Source organism: Teleopsis dalmanni, chromosome 2, assembly GCF_002237135.1.
Source record: "Teleopsis dalmanni isolate 2A chromosome 2, ASM223713v2, whole genome shotgun sequence".
NCBI classification, from domain to species: Eukaryota; Metazoa; Arthropoda; class Insecta; order Diptera; family Diopsidae; genus Teleopsis; species Teleopsis dalmanni.
This window is the reverse complement of record NC_051847.1, coordinates 151920553-151936287: the sequence shown is the minus strand read 5'-3', so window position 1 is coordinate 151936287 and position 15735 is coordinate 151920553. Positions and strand designations below refer to the sequence as shown.

The 15735-nt window shown below is 27.2% G+C and overlaps 3 protein-coding genes and 1 long non-coding RNA gene across 6 annotated transcripts in view; 2 read left to right on the top strand and 2 right to left on the bottom strand.

The window, feature by feature from the left end:
* Positions 1-389: 389 nt before the first annotated feature.
* On the bottom strand, positions 390-8472 carry LOC119680208 (dihydrolipoyllysine-residue succinyltransferase component of 2-oxoglutarate dehydrogenase complex, mitochondrial). Its single transcript, XM_038092905.1, has 7 exons — positions 8181-8472; positions 7823-7926; positions 7658-7768; positions 5495-6118; positions 5287-5431; positions 822-1127; positions 390-724 (listed from the first exon to the last, which is right to left on the bottom strand). Exons 1-7 carry the CDS (start codon positions 8262-8264, stop codon positions 590-592), a joined length of 1509 nt encoding a protein of 502 aa, XP_037948833.1. The 5' UTR covers positions 8265-8472; the 3' UTR covers positions 390-589.
* Positions 8473-8676: 204 nt separating this feature from the next.
* Positions 8677-9125, bottom strand: LOC119680207. Its single transcript, XR_005252452.1, has 2 exons — positions 8860-9125; positions 8677-8787 (listed from the first exon to the last, which is right to left on the bottom strand). It is a non-coding gene; the product is annotated as an uncharacterized LOC119680207 (long non-coding RNA).
* A 1626-nt stretch (positions 9126-10751) lies between these two features.
* The window catches only part of LOC119682822 (C-1-tetrahydrofolate synthase, cytoplasmic), a 23586-nt gene continuing 18602 nt past the window's right edge, over positions 10752-15735 (top strand). Inside the window, exons 1-2 of one of the 3 annotated variants that reach the window (XM_038096338.1) lie at positions 10752-11041; positions 13104-13462. In XM_038096338.1, coding sequence (XP_037952266.1) covers positions 10971-11041; positions 13104-13359 — 327 coding nt within the window. In that variant the 5' untranslated portion in view covers positions 10752-10970 and the 3' untranslated portion in view covers positions 13360-13462. Of the gene's footprint in view, positions 11042-11199; positions 11459-13103; positions 13463-15735 lie in introns of those variants that run through there. The other 2 variants (XM_038096336.1, XM_038096337.1) reach the window with 2 other exon arrangements.
* Positions 13429-14611, top strand: LOC119682823 (probable methyltransferase-like protein 15 homolog). The gene has a single exon (XM_038096339.1). It carries the CDS (start codon positions 13446-13448, stop codon positions 14523-14525), a length of 1080 nt encoding a protein of 359 aa, XP_037952267.1. The 5' UTR covers positions 13429-13445; the 3' UTR covers positions 14526-14611.

Genomic DNA, 15735 nt, shown 5'->3' with positions numbered 1-15735 from the left:
ATTTGCAATTTTCAACATTGCATCATTGAGTAGTTGTTGTTGTTGTATGCTACTGCCTACAAATTTGAGATAAATAATATTTTAGAGTTTTCGGAAAAAAATATACAATCAATACATTCGGTTTTGCTTTCAGGATTTTAACTTTTATTTCGATCGCATTTTTTTATATAATCCTATACGTATTTTGACAAATTCGCTTTTGCCTTCTTTTTAGGAAGAATTCCTAATATTAGGAATCCTAAAATCCTAAAAAACAAAACCGACTTTAAAATATTTTCAACGTAACAACTCAAAGAATTTAAATAAAATTATACAATCAATGTTTACAGAGTAAATAAAAATATAAAATATAATAGAAACTGTGCAACTAATATCTTAATAAATATATGACAATTGTATTATTTGTGTTTTTAGTAACATGTGTTTGTCAAGTGAAAACTGAATTTTTTTCAATAGTTATAATAAATAAATTTATTTAAAATTGATTTGATATCATTTTTTCAAGAATAGAAGGCTTTTTTTAGTAGTTAACTAAACAATTAGTTTTGCATTGTTTTCATAATATCTTCCTTTAAGCATTATACATAGTTTATATGCCAGCCAGCATAATTCTTGGATCCTCAACAGCTTGTTTAATTTTACGTAAAAATAGCACAGCCTCACGACCATCAATCAATCGATGATCATAGGTAAGTGCGACATACATCATTGGACGTACGACAACCTGAAATATGATTATTTTATCCATTATTAATTAAAAATTATTAAGAATTATTAAATAAAGGAATAGAATTTATTAAACAATTTCATTGAATGCATACCTGTCCTTTAACAGCAATCGGGCGGTCAAATATGCCATGCATTCCCAAAATCGAACTTTGTGGTGGATTAATAATTGGCGTTCCCATTAATGAACCAAATACTCCACCGTTACTAATTGTGAAGGTACCACCGTCCATGTCCTCTACAGCAATAGCACCTTTTTTGGCTTTTTGTCCAAGCGCAGCCAACGCTATTTCAACATCAGCGTAACTCATACTTTCAACATTACGTATAACGGGCACCATCAGACCTTTGGGTGTAGCCACAGCTACTGAGATATCTACATAATCACGATATATTATTTCCTATAAAATACAAGAAAAAATAATTATTAAAATTTGAAAATGAATACAACAAAATAAAAAAATATGCAAGTAGAGCAAAAATGTTATTTGTTTCAAAACCAATTAGAAGCAATATTATATTATAAATTAAGTACTTATAAGCTTCGCATTAAATTAATACCTCATTGATAGTAAAATTCTCTTAAAGCAAAAGCTCTAGGGTAACACAAAGGAACCACTGACAGTCTACGTGGAGTATGTGATAAATACTTCCCCCTTAAATCTAATCTAATCTTAACTAATTTATAATTCGAGGGAAGACTTACATGGATAGATTTACAAAAATGAACATGTTTAATAGAAATAAGTAATATTTTTGTTGAAATATAAATTGAATAAATATAAAATAAATTATCAAAAAAATTTTTAAAAATAAAATATTGAAAAATATTAAAAACCGAAACCTCTCCCTTATATAGCCCATATTATTCCGAACTAGAATAATATTTATACAATTAGATGAGATGAAAACAGTAGAGGCAGTTTAAGTTCAAATAATGGATAGTTAAGAACCTTGAACCCTTGAACCGTAGCTGTGTTAAGGTAAAGGAATCTTGCCACAACTACGGGGCGGGGTTATAAAGCAATAGGGTTTTGTAAATTTGTACAGGACATGAATACAACGGAGCTACAGTGGGGTCTGTTTTGTTATCACAAAGTTGCAGATTTAAGTTTACAAATCTAAACCTATAGAATTTATAAAGAAGATTATTTTTGTAAAACCCATGTTTAGGATGTATGCCACGCTCATTAGTTCACATTCCTTCTTTCTAAAATGTGAAAAGATTATTTCACTTACTGCACAAAATGTGTAACCAGACGTGAGAGAAATGAACACGGTAGAAATGTTCATTTTTATTGTACTTGATTAATAATTTTTGGATACGATTCGGAATTTAACGAAGAGAATTAATACATAGGAGTACTTAAGAGAATTGGAATATCAAAATAAATATTTTAATACGACTCACAAATAGTTTGTATCTTGTAAAAATGATTTATAACTTATAAAAATCCAGTCTAAAAATTAGTAGTTGCATTTAAACGATATTAGGAAAAAAATTATGTGTATTCTAACATCATCATGTATCATCTAACAACAAAAACGTTGGGGTCTACAAAAGTTAACCATGTAAATATTCATTTACTATTTTAAAGACTTTAATTAATCGAACTTTACTACATATATATTATGTAGTCAATAGTATAAGAGCACTTTTTATAGACGGCAGTGTGGAAGTACAGAACTAAATTTAAAAGAGAATATTGACTTGTCAAGTAGATCAAAAAATTAAAAATCATGATAATTCTAAAGCTTTAAATTATGAATTGTTGAAAAAAGTAGAGACTTCAAAATGATGTTTATAACCATAATATAATATATTGAAAAGGCTATAATAAGCTACGGGGTTAGTTGTAAACTAATTAGATATGGGCACATTACATAAAATAGGAATCATAGAATAGAAGTAGTTTAAAAACTAGTAGCTTATAATAATAATATTCGAGCCATTCGATCGATTGAGCTTGTGATCAAACATTCGAATCGAGGGAGAGGAACAGCTCAAAGGTATTCAAGCATTTGGTATTATACATATTTATATAAATCAAATATAAAATTATATAAAAAACACCATATTATATGGTGTTCTCTAAGCTATTCGCACATTTAAAGAGTTCGATTCATATGTTCGAATTCGATATTAGCGGTGCTTGAATACATTAATACACAAAAGCTTTGCAACATATAAAACTAAGGAACACCTTTATATAATTATTCTAGTACTAGAACAATCTCGACTTTTAATCATGATTATTCTAGTATAACTAAATACTATTTATAACAAAATTGCTTTTCTAAATTTAAATTTAAAGCTCAACATATTTTGCCGTTCTATTTGCTTACCAAGTAAACATTAGTTCATAATGCCTTTGCAACTTACAAATATTATTTTTATAGAAAAATTTATAAAAAAAAGTTCGAATATTAATTTTTCTATTATATTTTTCTATTATATGCTAATATAAAAACAATTTCTATTCAAAAACAATATGATAACCTAAAGTGCACTATTTATATTTTAAATAATTTATATAGAAATCAAATCTAAATAAGGTATATATTTTTAAATTTTATATATTATTCTTTCTATTGCTAGATCTTTTCATAGCAAAACTAGTCTATCATCAGCTCTCTACTTTTTAGTTGAAAATACATTATTTTAGCACTATAAAAAATTAATTGTCTAAATTATAAATTATACTGGCGATGTGCCAAATATTTCCATAGATAATAGAATTTCATGAATTTTTGCTTTTAATTGCATAAGCTAACATATACGGTTTCTTTGCAAAAAAAAAATATAATAATTATGTAAACAATATAATAGCGATAAGGTACAACATAGCTGCATAGCCAAAAACACAATTTCCGCCAAATGACTAATGAAAAAATATACAATATTATAATGAAAACAAACAATCACGTCACAAGTCAGAAGAGAACACATGATTGTACTGAATTTATAACTGACGTCATTGTACAATAGAGTCAATAAATGTTAGAACATTATGTAAAGTAAATCTGAAAGTACTTTAGATACATAACTGAGATAGTCTACATTGAACAGAATTCAATGATAAAGGCTATAATGTTAAGATGATAATATAATACAAACTGCTGCCAATTGATAAGATTTTATCATATTCTTAATATTTTTTAAACTGTAAAATAATAAAAGTAAAACGGTGGCTGATAATATTCGCATCGGATATATTCAGTAAACGAGAAGAAAATTTTAAGGTCTCATATTAAAACATTTAGAAGCAATATGCGAAAACCGACAGGCTGCCCTACTTAGCACTATCTAATTTCAAAGTAATCACTAAATGCACCGAGTGGTACACAGATCTTAAATCTGTCATTGAATAATCACGAAAATTATGAGAAATATACAAATTAGTCAGTGAGATGAGTGGGATTTTGCAGAAACCCCCCACCTATCAAAGAGTAAATGTGCCCAGATGCACTAACTCGGAAAAGCCACAACATAATATACATTTATAAATACATTTTAAATATATATATTTAAAATAGTTATTTGTTTTCCGTATAAAAGGCAACAAATACTCAAATTATTGTCTCAATTGTCTCAAACTGATTTGACTGAATTCACAAAAAACTATGAAACTGATTAAACTCCTAACAAATTGACAGACCAAAAGAAAGTCTGAATGAATTCTTATTTTAATATCAATCAAGAATATATATATATATATATATATATACAGTTTACATAGGAAAATGCTACAAAGTTTCTACTCGAATTCGAACATTTGGGTCCAATGCTTAGAAAGGTTTAAAATATTCGAACTAGGCGAAAATGTACGAGCTACGTGAGATAAATCAAGTTTATGTTGATTCCATTATTTTTTTTTTTTTTGCAAATATGTGTGATAGCGAATGCTCCAACACAATATGATGTTCCAACACTATCGATTAAGTTGGTGTACTTGAGCACAAACATACTGGAATATCAAAATAATCGAAACTTAAAACAGCACAGAACTTCAAATAGCTTGAATTGTCAAAGAACTCGAAGCTTATAACATTTTGAAACTTCGAACAACTTAAAGATTGGAACACTTTGAAACTTCATACAGCTCGAAAGTTCGAATAACTCGAATAAGATATTTTAAATACTCCTTTACTATATTATAAACATAATACAAAACTTATTGACAATATTGTGAAAAAATATAATTTATATAATTTGAAAACTACACAACATATGAAGTAAATAATATCACTATTTATTGTGAGCACAAGGGAAATGTTAAAAATAAATAGATAAACTAATTAAAAGTACAATGCATTGCATGTTGAATCAATTTCAATAAAATATGCAATACTTTGTCTGTGTATCTATTTTTCTACACAATTGTTAATAATAAACATATAAAATAGAATTTTTGTTCTTTTCTTATAAAAACTTAAGTAACTATGTTTATAATTAATTTATTGAGTGTTACTAAGGTAATACTACTTTTGAATAATTAATTATTTTATTCTAGCTTTACTGAAATTGAACTCAATACCTAATATTTCTTCAAAACTCACCTTTTCTTGAATGACAGCATTCACAACGGGTTGATCTTGTAAAGCATAAGCTGAAGCTTTACTGAATATAGACATAAAGCCAATCTTGATGCCATATTTCTTTTGGAAAGCCTCCTGATTTGTTTTTCGGAATTCCATTGCATAGCTTAAGTAAAAAAAACAAATAATTTAATTAATAAGTTTTCTTTAATATTATATTAACACTAACCTCATGTCGATTTCATTAAATGTGGTCAACATTGCAGTAGTATTTTGTGCATCTTTTAAACGCTGAGCGATCTTCAAACGCATACGATTCATTTTTACACGTTGTTCTGTGCGTGTGCCAGTTATTTCGCGTGTATAATCAGCTGGTGGTACTTTAACCTGCGCATTTGGATCTATGCCTTGCGCATGACGTATAGCAGCAACGGGCATTTGTGCAGCAGGTGCTGCTGGTTTCGGTGGCGGTGGTGGTGGTGGTGCACCGGCTGCTGGTGGTGGAGGTGGAGGTCTAGCTGCTGCTGGTGGTGGTGGTGGAGGTGGTCTAGCTGCTGCTGGTGGTGGTGGTGGTGGAGGTTTAGCTGCAGCTGGTGCTGCGGGTGCTGCTGGTGCCGCAGGTTTTGGAGGTGCAGCAGCAGCAGCTGCCGCTGGTTGGGCAGGTGCAGGGCCTCCTGCAGCCTTTTCAATTGTAAATAATGGCTGATTTGGTTTAACAGTATCGCCATCGTTTACGAGAATTTCGCGTAAAACACCACCAAAGGGTGCTGGCACACCTACAGCAGTTTTATCGGTTTCAATTTCCATAACAACTTGATCAGCTGCAAAAAAATCGCCCACCTTGCAGGTAAATCTGAAAGTGAAATTAAAATATTTAGATTCTTTTCTATTGATTATATGAATTATCTTATCAATAATATTGTACAAATAATAGTATTTATTAGCATTAACTTAAAAATATAAGTGAAGGTATGGAAAAGTTATTTCAATTGTTAACTAGTTTAGTATTAAGCACATATTTTACATATTCGACATGGTAATATATAATTTGCTTTAGAATAAAATAGAATAGAATAAAATTAAACTGAATAAAATAGAGTGTAATAAAATATAAAAGAATTTAAAAAAAATAATAAAATAGAGTGCAATAAAATATAATAGAATTAAATAAAATAAAACTAATAATTAGAACTGGTTCCAAGGAGTCATTTGTCATTATCGAGTCTCCAAAGGGACTACACAAGCAGGTCACAGCGGACTATAACAACAATATATAGAACTAGAAAAAAATAAAATAGAGTAGAATAAAATAAAATTGTATAAAATAAAATAGAATAGAATAAAATAAAATAGAATAGAATAAAATAAAATAGAATAAAGTAAAATAGAGTAGAATGAAATAAATTAGTATAAAATGAAATGGTATAAAATAAAATATTATAAAAAAAAATAGAGTAGAATCAAATAAAATAGAGTAGAACAAAATAGTAAACCCCAGAATAGCATAAAAATTAACAGATACTGGGTTTCAACAAAACGCAACTCTACAAAATTTCTTTATATTTTATAATAACTACTGACTCTAACGGAAGGAGAAACACTCAGACTTTTGAATAAAGATCAACATGTTTCCTATTAAGGATAATAATAATATAATACAATCTTTTATCGTCAAGTATTTTATATAATATAATATATTATTTTTATATTGTATAATAGTAATTAATAGGTACTTCATCTTAATATAACTGATATATTATTATATTTCGACTAAAAATATTGATATTAAATATTAAATATATTACAAATAAATATGTATCTAATGTACAGTAAACATATATACTAAATATATAGTATCCAATAAATAATATGTATTAAATATATATAATATACAATAAAAATATATATCATGTCATAAATATATAATATAAAATAAATACATAATATTAATTAAATATACAATATATATAAAATATGTAATAAAAATATAACATAGAATAAATACATAATATATAATTAATATATAATTAATATATAATAAATATATTGTATATAATTAATATATAATAAATATGTACATATGATATGTAGATGTAAAATATTTTATATAATAAATATATAATATATAATAAATATATAATATATAATAAATATATAATACAATACATATATATAACATATATTAAATGAAATAATTTATTTAGATATTCAAGTTTTAGCTTATAGCGTAGTTAAGTGGATTCCAATTAAAAAATAATTTTAAGTCAATTAAATACTGATCGTTTTTAAAAAGCATTTGACAAAACCGGTCTCTAATTAAACTTGATATGCCAATGACCTATTTTTCATTTGTTGGAATAACCTTGACATGTAGTCATCCTTTCACATTTACCTTACGTCACCTTCCGATACGGAATCAGCAAACCCTGGCACTTTCACAGTTTGTGATTCCCACAGACCTGCAGTCGTATGTATTCGCTTCCAAGAACATACTCCCAGCGGTCTACATATATAATAAAAATATATTAACATTCAAAATAAACATATTATAAAAGACCTTTTCGTATTGATTACGCCAACGGGCGGGTGTTCGGCAGTTAATATTTGTGTTCCAGCTACTGCTAACCTGGAAAACTGTCGCAGTGTTGCAGCTGATTTAACCTAGAAACACACAAAGCAAAATTATTGATTGCACAACCAGACAACAAGTAAAAGCAATTCTCTTTGCAAATCACGTGAGTCGACTGGATAAGTCAGCTGCACTCCACGTCTATGCACTTTCATTGAAATTATCCTAAATTTTATTTCAACATTACATAATCGTTTTGCGTAAAGTATCTCGTTCACTTCGCGAAATCCACAAACACATAACACATAACACTTTGGTTGCGACACATTGTGTTGCAAAGACTTACTTCTTGGCTCCGTGCTGCTTGGACTCCTATACTTAATGCATTTCGCGGCAGCCATCGCGACGTCATCGATATTAGGCCAGACATTGTCGGTGATTCGTTTCAAAATATTCAATTCTTTCTAAATAATTTTTATCGTTTCGTTTACGCGAATTTTGGTGAGGAAATTTATTCCGTCCAAAAACACACCGACAACGGCAGCAGTGAGAGTAGATTATTTAGTGACGTAATTATAGTGTTGCCACACATACGGGATATTAATTTCATAAAATTAATAATTAACATTTATTGCGATTAATTGTATTAGAAGATATGAAATTAATTAGTGCAAACCCACTATTTATTTTATTTTAAAATAGTTGAAATTTTGAAGTTTAAATAACGGCTTATTATATTTAAATTTTATCTCTAATTATTAATACACAATATTATGTGTAAGAAGCAATACTAAAGATTTTTAACGCGGATTAAATTAAATTAAATTATATTATATACATACGTTCTAAGGTATAGCGCAACAGATTGTGTGGTGTTATTATGATTATGTTATATACAGGCATCCCAAAATCCAATAGAGCACATGATATAAGCGCATTATTCTTGTAAATTGCTAACAATGAAAACGGGTGCAGTAAGTTAAGTTCTTTTTATAATAATTTAGTAAAACAATGCGTTCAAATACCAATTATATCAATAAAAGACACTAATTAATAACTATCCAACAAGTTTGAATTGGTTTGAATATTTTTAATTCGATTAACTCAACAATTGTTTAACATCAACAATTGTTGATTTTTATCATCAGGGCCTCGACGCACTTATTAACACAAGAATTTGTTAAAATTCTTTCCTAAGCGTAAAAATTGTTAAATTTTCTCAATGTCTGCCAAAATTGAAAAATTTATCATTTTGGAAGCAGAAATGTCAGACGATGACATCCAATTATTGTCAAACTGTTAAAGAAAAGTTCACTCTCAAATAAAAATTATTTAGAGTTAAATAAAAATAAAATAATTATTAAATTAAATTTAAAAATATTAAATAAATTGAACATATAAACTAGTTGAAACCAATAATTCTCTTCATGATTCTTCCACTACTGCTTATAACAATAACATCGCACTTTCTCCACTCACCTGTGAGATGAGAAATCTTTCTTTTAATTCCTTAATGCCTGATTTTTTCCTGAATTTTGGATTATAGTATTATATATTTACAATTTGCATTCCAAAATTTTGATTATAGCAGGTGAAAGTAATACTATGAGACTTCACAACTCGATGATTATTATTTAATATGCTAAACTTGTGCTAAATCGCTAAAATGTTTTAACGACAACTACAATAGAAGCGCATTTGGTGCGATTATGCATTTTAAACGTAGTGAAACATATTTTCATGCGTATACAAATTCTATACATAAAATGCTTAACAAAATATTAAAATTTACAAAATATTAAATATTTGGACCTATGATGTTCAAATTTAACAGTTTAGCATTTTGGCAGTAGTTTAGCAACTGAAAAAAAATCTTGAAGAAATCTAAAATTGAATACTTATATAATAATCCAAAGTTACAGTAAATTTGTCTATCAAATTGGCAAAATTATTACAAAAAATAAGGCTTATCTATGATATACATATGCAGTCAAACTTCCATAACTCGCACTTCTATAACTCGAATTTCTCTATAACTCGATAGGATTATGGGAAAATGTAATCAATAAGTCGAATTTTTATTTTAAGTATAAATATATTTTGCTGTTAGAAGAAGTCCTTTCCAAACCAAATGTTTAATTATTTCTTTCTTATGTTGTTTCTTTGTGTTGGATCCAATTCTAAGCGCAACGGAAAGTGATGATGAGGGTTCGGTTGGTGTAAGTGTTCATCAGCCTTCCAAGAATGAAGTAGAATACTTATTCAAAATTCTGAATTTATATTTGCAAACGAATAATACCATGTTACAACTGATGATCACTATAAGAGTTTGAATAAAGTGGAATCTTTTTTTACTGACAATAAGAAAAAAACTAAAGTCAGAAGCCTTAATTTCTGAATATTTTACTTCACTATAATTTCTGTGCTTTTCTTGATTGCAAATAAATAAATAACTTAAAATGTAATTCTAGTTTCTTTCTAGTTTCTTGTAATTCTAAAAAAAAAAATTCTTTAACTCGAATGGAAAGTACAAAATCTTAATTTCATTAACATAGTTTTAGCTGCAGTGGTAACATGATATAAACATAGTGTCACATATATTTTATTCACATTTTATTTCACATTTAAAATAAATTTAATTGCTGGGGCTGTGAAAATATTTTCAAAGTGAAATATTCATATATGTTATATGAAAGGCTTGTAAGTGTGATCACTTTGAGTGTGACTATAGAGACTGTAATGTTCGTTTTGCTTTTTATATGTTATTATGATGAATATGAAGACAATTCAAAAAATGTCGTTTATTTAATTACCTTCAATGAATCTACATGAGAATTTTTAAATATTTAAATTAATTTTTTTTAAAAATTTTCAAAACTTTTTGTGCAAATTTCATTGAAATTATATACTGTTTTTGGACTTATAACATTCTGCAATATTGTAGACTTCCAACACTTATACTCTTTGACTGAACATACCCCGCAATATTCACGTGCGACAACAGCTGAGTTTGACATTTCAATTTTGGCAATTACGAAACTATTTAGGAGCCGCTTGAGAATGTTTATTTTGTAAATTTAATTATTTTATTGAGTCGTTATAATAATAGCAAACTATATGAAGTTGCTATTTAACTATGTCAGCGCAATACCAAAGATTTTTGAAATTATTGGAAAAGTGGCCCACTGATAAGACTAAAGTTGGCAGGTAAAGAAAAATTTCAGATGCTAATACTTATCACCTAACATGCACACACGAACACACTGTTTGATATTAATGCATTTGTTTGTTACCTAATAGAATTAACAACTCTTACATTTATAATTCATTACATTGTAAAAAAATCTCGGAGCAACAGCAGGTTTTTGTTGAATTACTTCTCCGAGTTGAGGTTGTTACAACAGAAGGGCCTACGCTTTCTATAATCGTGTTTTCTAAAATTAGTTCGGTTTTGTACGGTGCATTGATAAAACGTGCTTTTGCAGTCAGTAAATCACAATCGTTCTTAAATATTAAATTTTATTATTTGTGAAGTATTCTATATTTCATTATAAATATGTCTTCCAAGTATGCTTATCAGAAGGAATTCAGTGAATTGTACCTGGCGAATGCCCTTGATGGAGCGTAAGTTTCTTTACCTTTAGTATATATAATATATATATATATATATAGGTTTATAATATAAACCATTTCACATTTGTAAATGAATTTATTGTTATTGTAAATGATATTGATATGTTTTTGCAAAAATGATTAAGTTAATTTCTTTAGTCTATGGAAGCTGTTAACATCAATTACAAGATGTCTAAGAACAATATGTACTATAATTATATTGTATAAAATAAATATTGATTTCGCTTTAAGGTTAAATCGATACTTTATGAATTGATATCTTCCAGTGACTCTTTTTAGAAAGTCTGTGACTTTCGTGTTTTCAGGCAAAGGTCGAACACCATTGGAGAGGGATTATTTAACGCTTTCAACGTAGATAATTAATCTCAGGGTATAGATTCAGTCAGCCGCTGAAACCAGGAGACATTATATTTTACATTGCTTTAATTGGACCTAAGTTCTAATATTTTATAGATGCCAACTCTTTTGAAAAAGTACTTACGTAGAGTAGAAATTGATAAAACAGTGTATTTTAATTAAAAAAAATATTATTTTGTCCTTTTTTGGTTAAAATTTTGGTTTTACATTTTATTTAAACGTTGATGGACAGGATCAATGGGAGTTGAGATATGAAAAGAAATTTCATTAATTTATACCTAAAAAATGTGTTATCTGGGACATTACTGCGATGTTACATTTCAGCAACAATTATTAGAAAGGCAATAAAAATTTCGAAATAAATTTTGTTACCATTATTTTTATGTTTATGTCGGATCATAGAAGACGTATGGTATTACTACTCATCTTCAGCTATTTATTTTCAGCTTATCTATTATCTTTAGCTAACTCTCTATTGGTTATACTTGTGCTTAGAATTATCATATGTTTAATTTTTTTCATTGTTTTATTGCGTTTGTACTTAAATCATTGCCAGGATATATTGTTACCAAATGCCTACTTTAACATATTTCATACTTCGATATATTTAAATCCATTTCAATTTGACACGAAGTTTTTGATCCGATATTTTACAGGACAAAATTTTACCATAGTCAGGATACATTGTTACCGAAGGCCTACTTTAACATATTTCATGCTTCGATATATTTAAATCCGTTTCAATTTGACACGAACTTTTTAAACCGATATTTTATAAGACAAAAATTTAACATAGTCAGGATACATTGTTACCGAAGGCCTGCTTTATCATATTTCATGCTTCGATATATTTAAATCCGTTTCAATTTGACACCAACTTTCTGATCCGATATTTTACCAGACAAAAAATCGCTAAATCACTAATGTATGTGTTGCTCATGCGATACTTATGTAAATGACAGTACAACCTATACACAAAAAAATACCGAACTTACTTAACACGATTAAATGCACACAATTTAAAAATTCTCGTTACTTTTTGATCAAATTCCACATATATACACTTTTTAAACTACATTAATCTGTATTTATTATAATATATTTATTATAGATTATAATTTAATTGCTCTTGTTCTAATCGTAGTCGCATATGCCTTTGTTTTTTTATTTGGTGTGACATATTCATACATTTTTATTGCAACACGCTTACAATGCTAACATTCACTAGTTTATTAATATATTCCATAAATTTTTAAAATCATTTTGAATACTTTATTAGGGATTTGGGAGAACAAATACGTAAACAAGTTAAAAAGCTAACCAATCCGGCTGGACTGACAAACGAAGCAAACGAACAATTGGGTAAACAGATTGATGCCTTGGAAAGAATTTCCAATAACGTTTATGCCAACAAATATAAGAGAATTCACACTTCCACAGCAACTGGCATGACTGCGGAGCAGTGCAACCAAGTGTTGTCTTCCGAATTTCTGCAGTATCTTAACGACGAAAGTGAAAAAAAGAATAGAAAATAAAATTTAATTATAATAAGCTAAATTGTTTATAGAAAAACAAATAAACAAATATTTTTGAAATATATTTTATTTAACATTTAAATAAAATGTGGCGTTTACGTATCAGTTCAAAATTAATAAAAAATATTAAATGCAATTATTGCACTGTTCGCACGGAGGCAATGCCTACACAACCACACATACCCGTCCTATGTGAAACCGCTATAAACTACTTAAATCCCACATCGCAACAAACCTTTATCGATATGACTTTTGGAGCTGGTGGTCACACAAAGCAGTTGCTAGAAAGTTGTCAGGATATCAAAGTATACGCACTCGATCGTGATCCTATTGCCTATAAATTAGCCATAGAAATGAGTGAGGCATATTCTGGACGTCTAATACCATTGTTGGGAAAATTTTCGGATCTACCGTATTTACTACATGAACACAATGTTAAATATGATAGCATTGATGGCATACTCTTCGATTTTGGTTGCTCATCAATGCAATTCGATGAAGCAGAACGTGGCTTCTCTATATCCAAAAATGGTCCACTAGATATGCGTATGGATCGTGGGCTTAACAAAGATCAGCTTACTGCAGCAGATGTACTGGCACGAGCTGAAGAAACAGATTTGGCAAGGATCATACGTATTTATGGTGAGGAGAAAGCCGCAAAGAAGATAGCACGTGCCATAGTGGAAACACGTGCAGCTTTTTACAAGATTGAAACTACTAAGCAATTAGCAGACTTGGTCGCTTCTTGTATGTGTGACCCATATCGTTTAGATAAATTGCAACGCCCTACACATGTGGCCACCAAAACCTTTCAAGCCTTACGCATTTTTGTTAACAACGAGCTGAACGAAATTAATTATGGCATGATTCTGGCAAATAAATTTTTGCGCCAAAACGGGCGTTTGGTTGCTATTACCTTTCATTCACTGGAAGACACAATTGTTAAAAGACACATCAATGGTAATGTCGTGGAGGGACTGGCCAATCCAGTGCCATTAAAATATTGCAGTCATGATGTTACGCATGAGCAGGAATTTGTAGATTCATTGTTTGGAACTGCTTGGAAGCAATTGCATAAACATGTTATCGTGCCGGATGAAGCCGAAGTGGCACGCAATAGTCGAAGTCGTTCTGCTAAATTACGAGCGGCTATTAAAGTGAACTAAACGCCGAATAATAACTGAAAAATATGAAAAAAAGCAATTGAAAAATAATAGTTGTATTAGATATGATAATAAATTAGACGATTTTAAAAGAAGTCTGGTTTTTTTATTTTTCATCAAGTCGTGTTTAGATTTTCTGTCCTAATTTCTCTATATATAAAATGATAGCTAACAAATTCGATTTAAGGCGAATATACATCGCTTTTAAATATTTTGACTTTTAATAAATTGTTAGATGAAAACACATAATTTATTATTTATTATTAGTATTTATTATTATTATTTATTATTATTATTTATTATAATTATTTATTATTATTATTTATTATTATTATTTATTATTATTATTTATTATTAGTATTTATTATTAGTATATATTATTATTATTTATTATTATTATTTATTATTATTATTTATTATTATTATTTATTATTATTATTTATTATTATTATTTATTATTATTATATATTATTAGTATTTATTAATATTATTTATTAATATTATTTATTATTATTATTCATTAATATTATTTATTATTATCATTTATTATTATTATTTATTATTATTATTTATTATTATTATTTATTATTATTATTTATTATTATTATTTATTATTATTATTATTATTTATTATTATTTATAATTATTTATAATTATTTATTATTATTTATTATTATTTATTATTTTTTATTATTATTTATTATTATTTATTATTATTTATTATTATTTATTATTATTTGTTATTATTATTTATTATTGTTTATTATTATTTATTATTATTTATTATTATTTATTATTATTTATTATTATTTATTATTATTTATTATTATTTATTATTATTTATTATTATTTATTATTATTTAATATTATTTATTATTATTTATTATTATTTATTATTATTTATTATTATTTATTATTATTAATTATAATTTATATGGATTTTGAATAGCAAAGAAAGAAATAAAGGACAAACACAATTATTATTTATTATTATTTTATTATTATTGTATTATTATTTTATTATTATTGTATTATTATTTTATTATTATTTTATTATTATTTTATTATTATTTTATTCTTATTTTATTATTATTTTATTATTATTTATTATTATTTTATTATTATTTATTATTATTTTATTATTATTTATTATTTTATTATTATTTATTACTTTATTATTATTTATTATTTTATTATTATTGTTTAATTATTA

Bases quoted from the DNA above. Each gene is read 5' to 3' on its own strand.
- LOC119680208 (XM_038092905.1), bottom strand. From the start codon at position 8,264: ATGTCTGGCCTAATATCGATGACGTCGCGATGGCTGCCGCGAAATGCA. The intron at 7,927-8,180 runs GTAAGTCTTTGC...GTGTGTTTCTAG, and splicing joins AAGCAGCACGGAGCCAAGAA to GTTAAATCAGCTGCAACACT. The intron at 7,769-7,822 runs GTCTTTTATAAT...TTATATATGTAG, and splicing joins GGCGTAATCAATACGAAAAG to ACCGCTGGGAGTATGTTCTT.
- LOC119682823 (XM_038096339.1), top strand. From the start codon at position 13,446: ATGTGGCGTTTACGTATCAGTTCAAAATTAATAAAAAATATTAAATGC.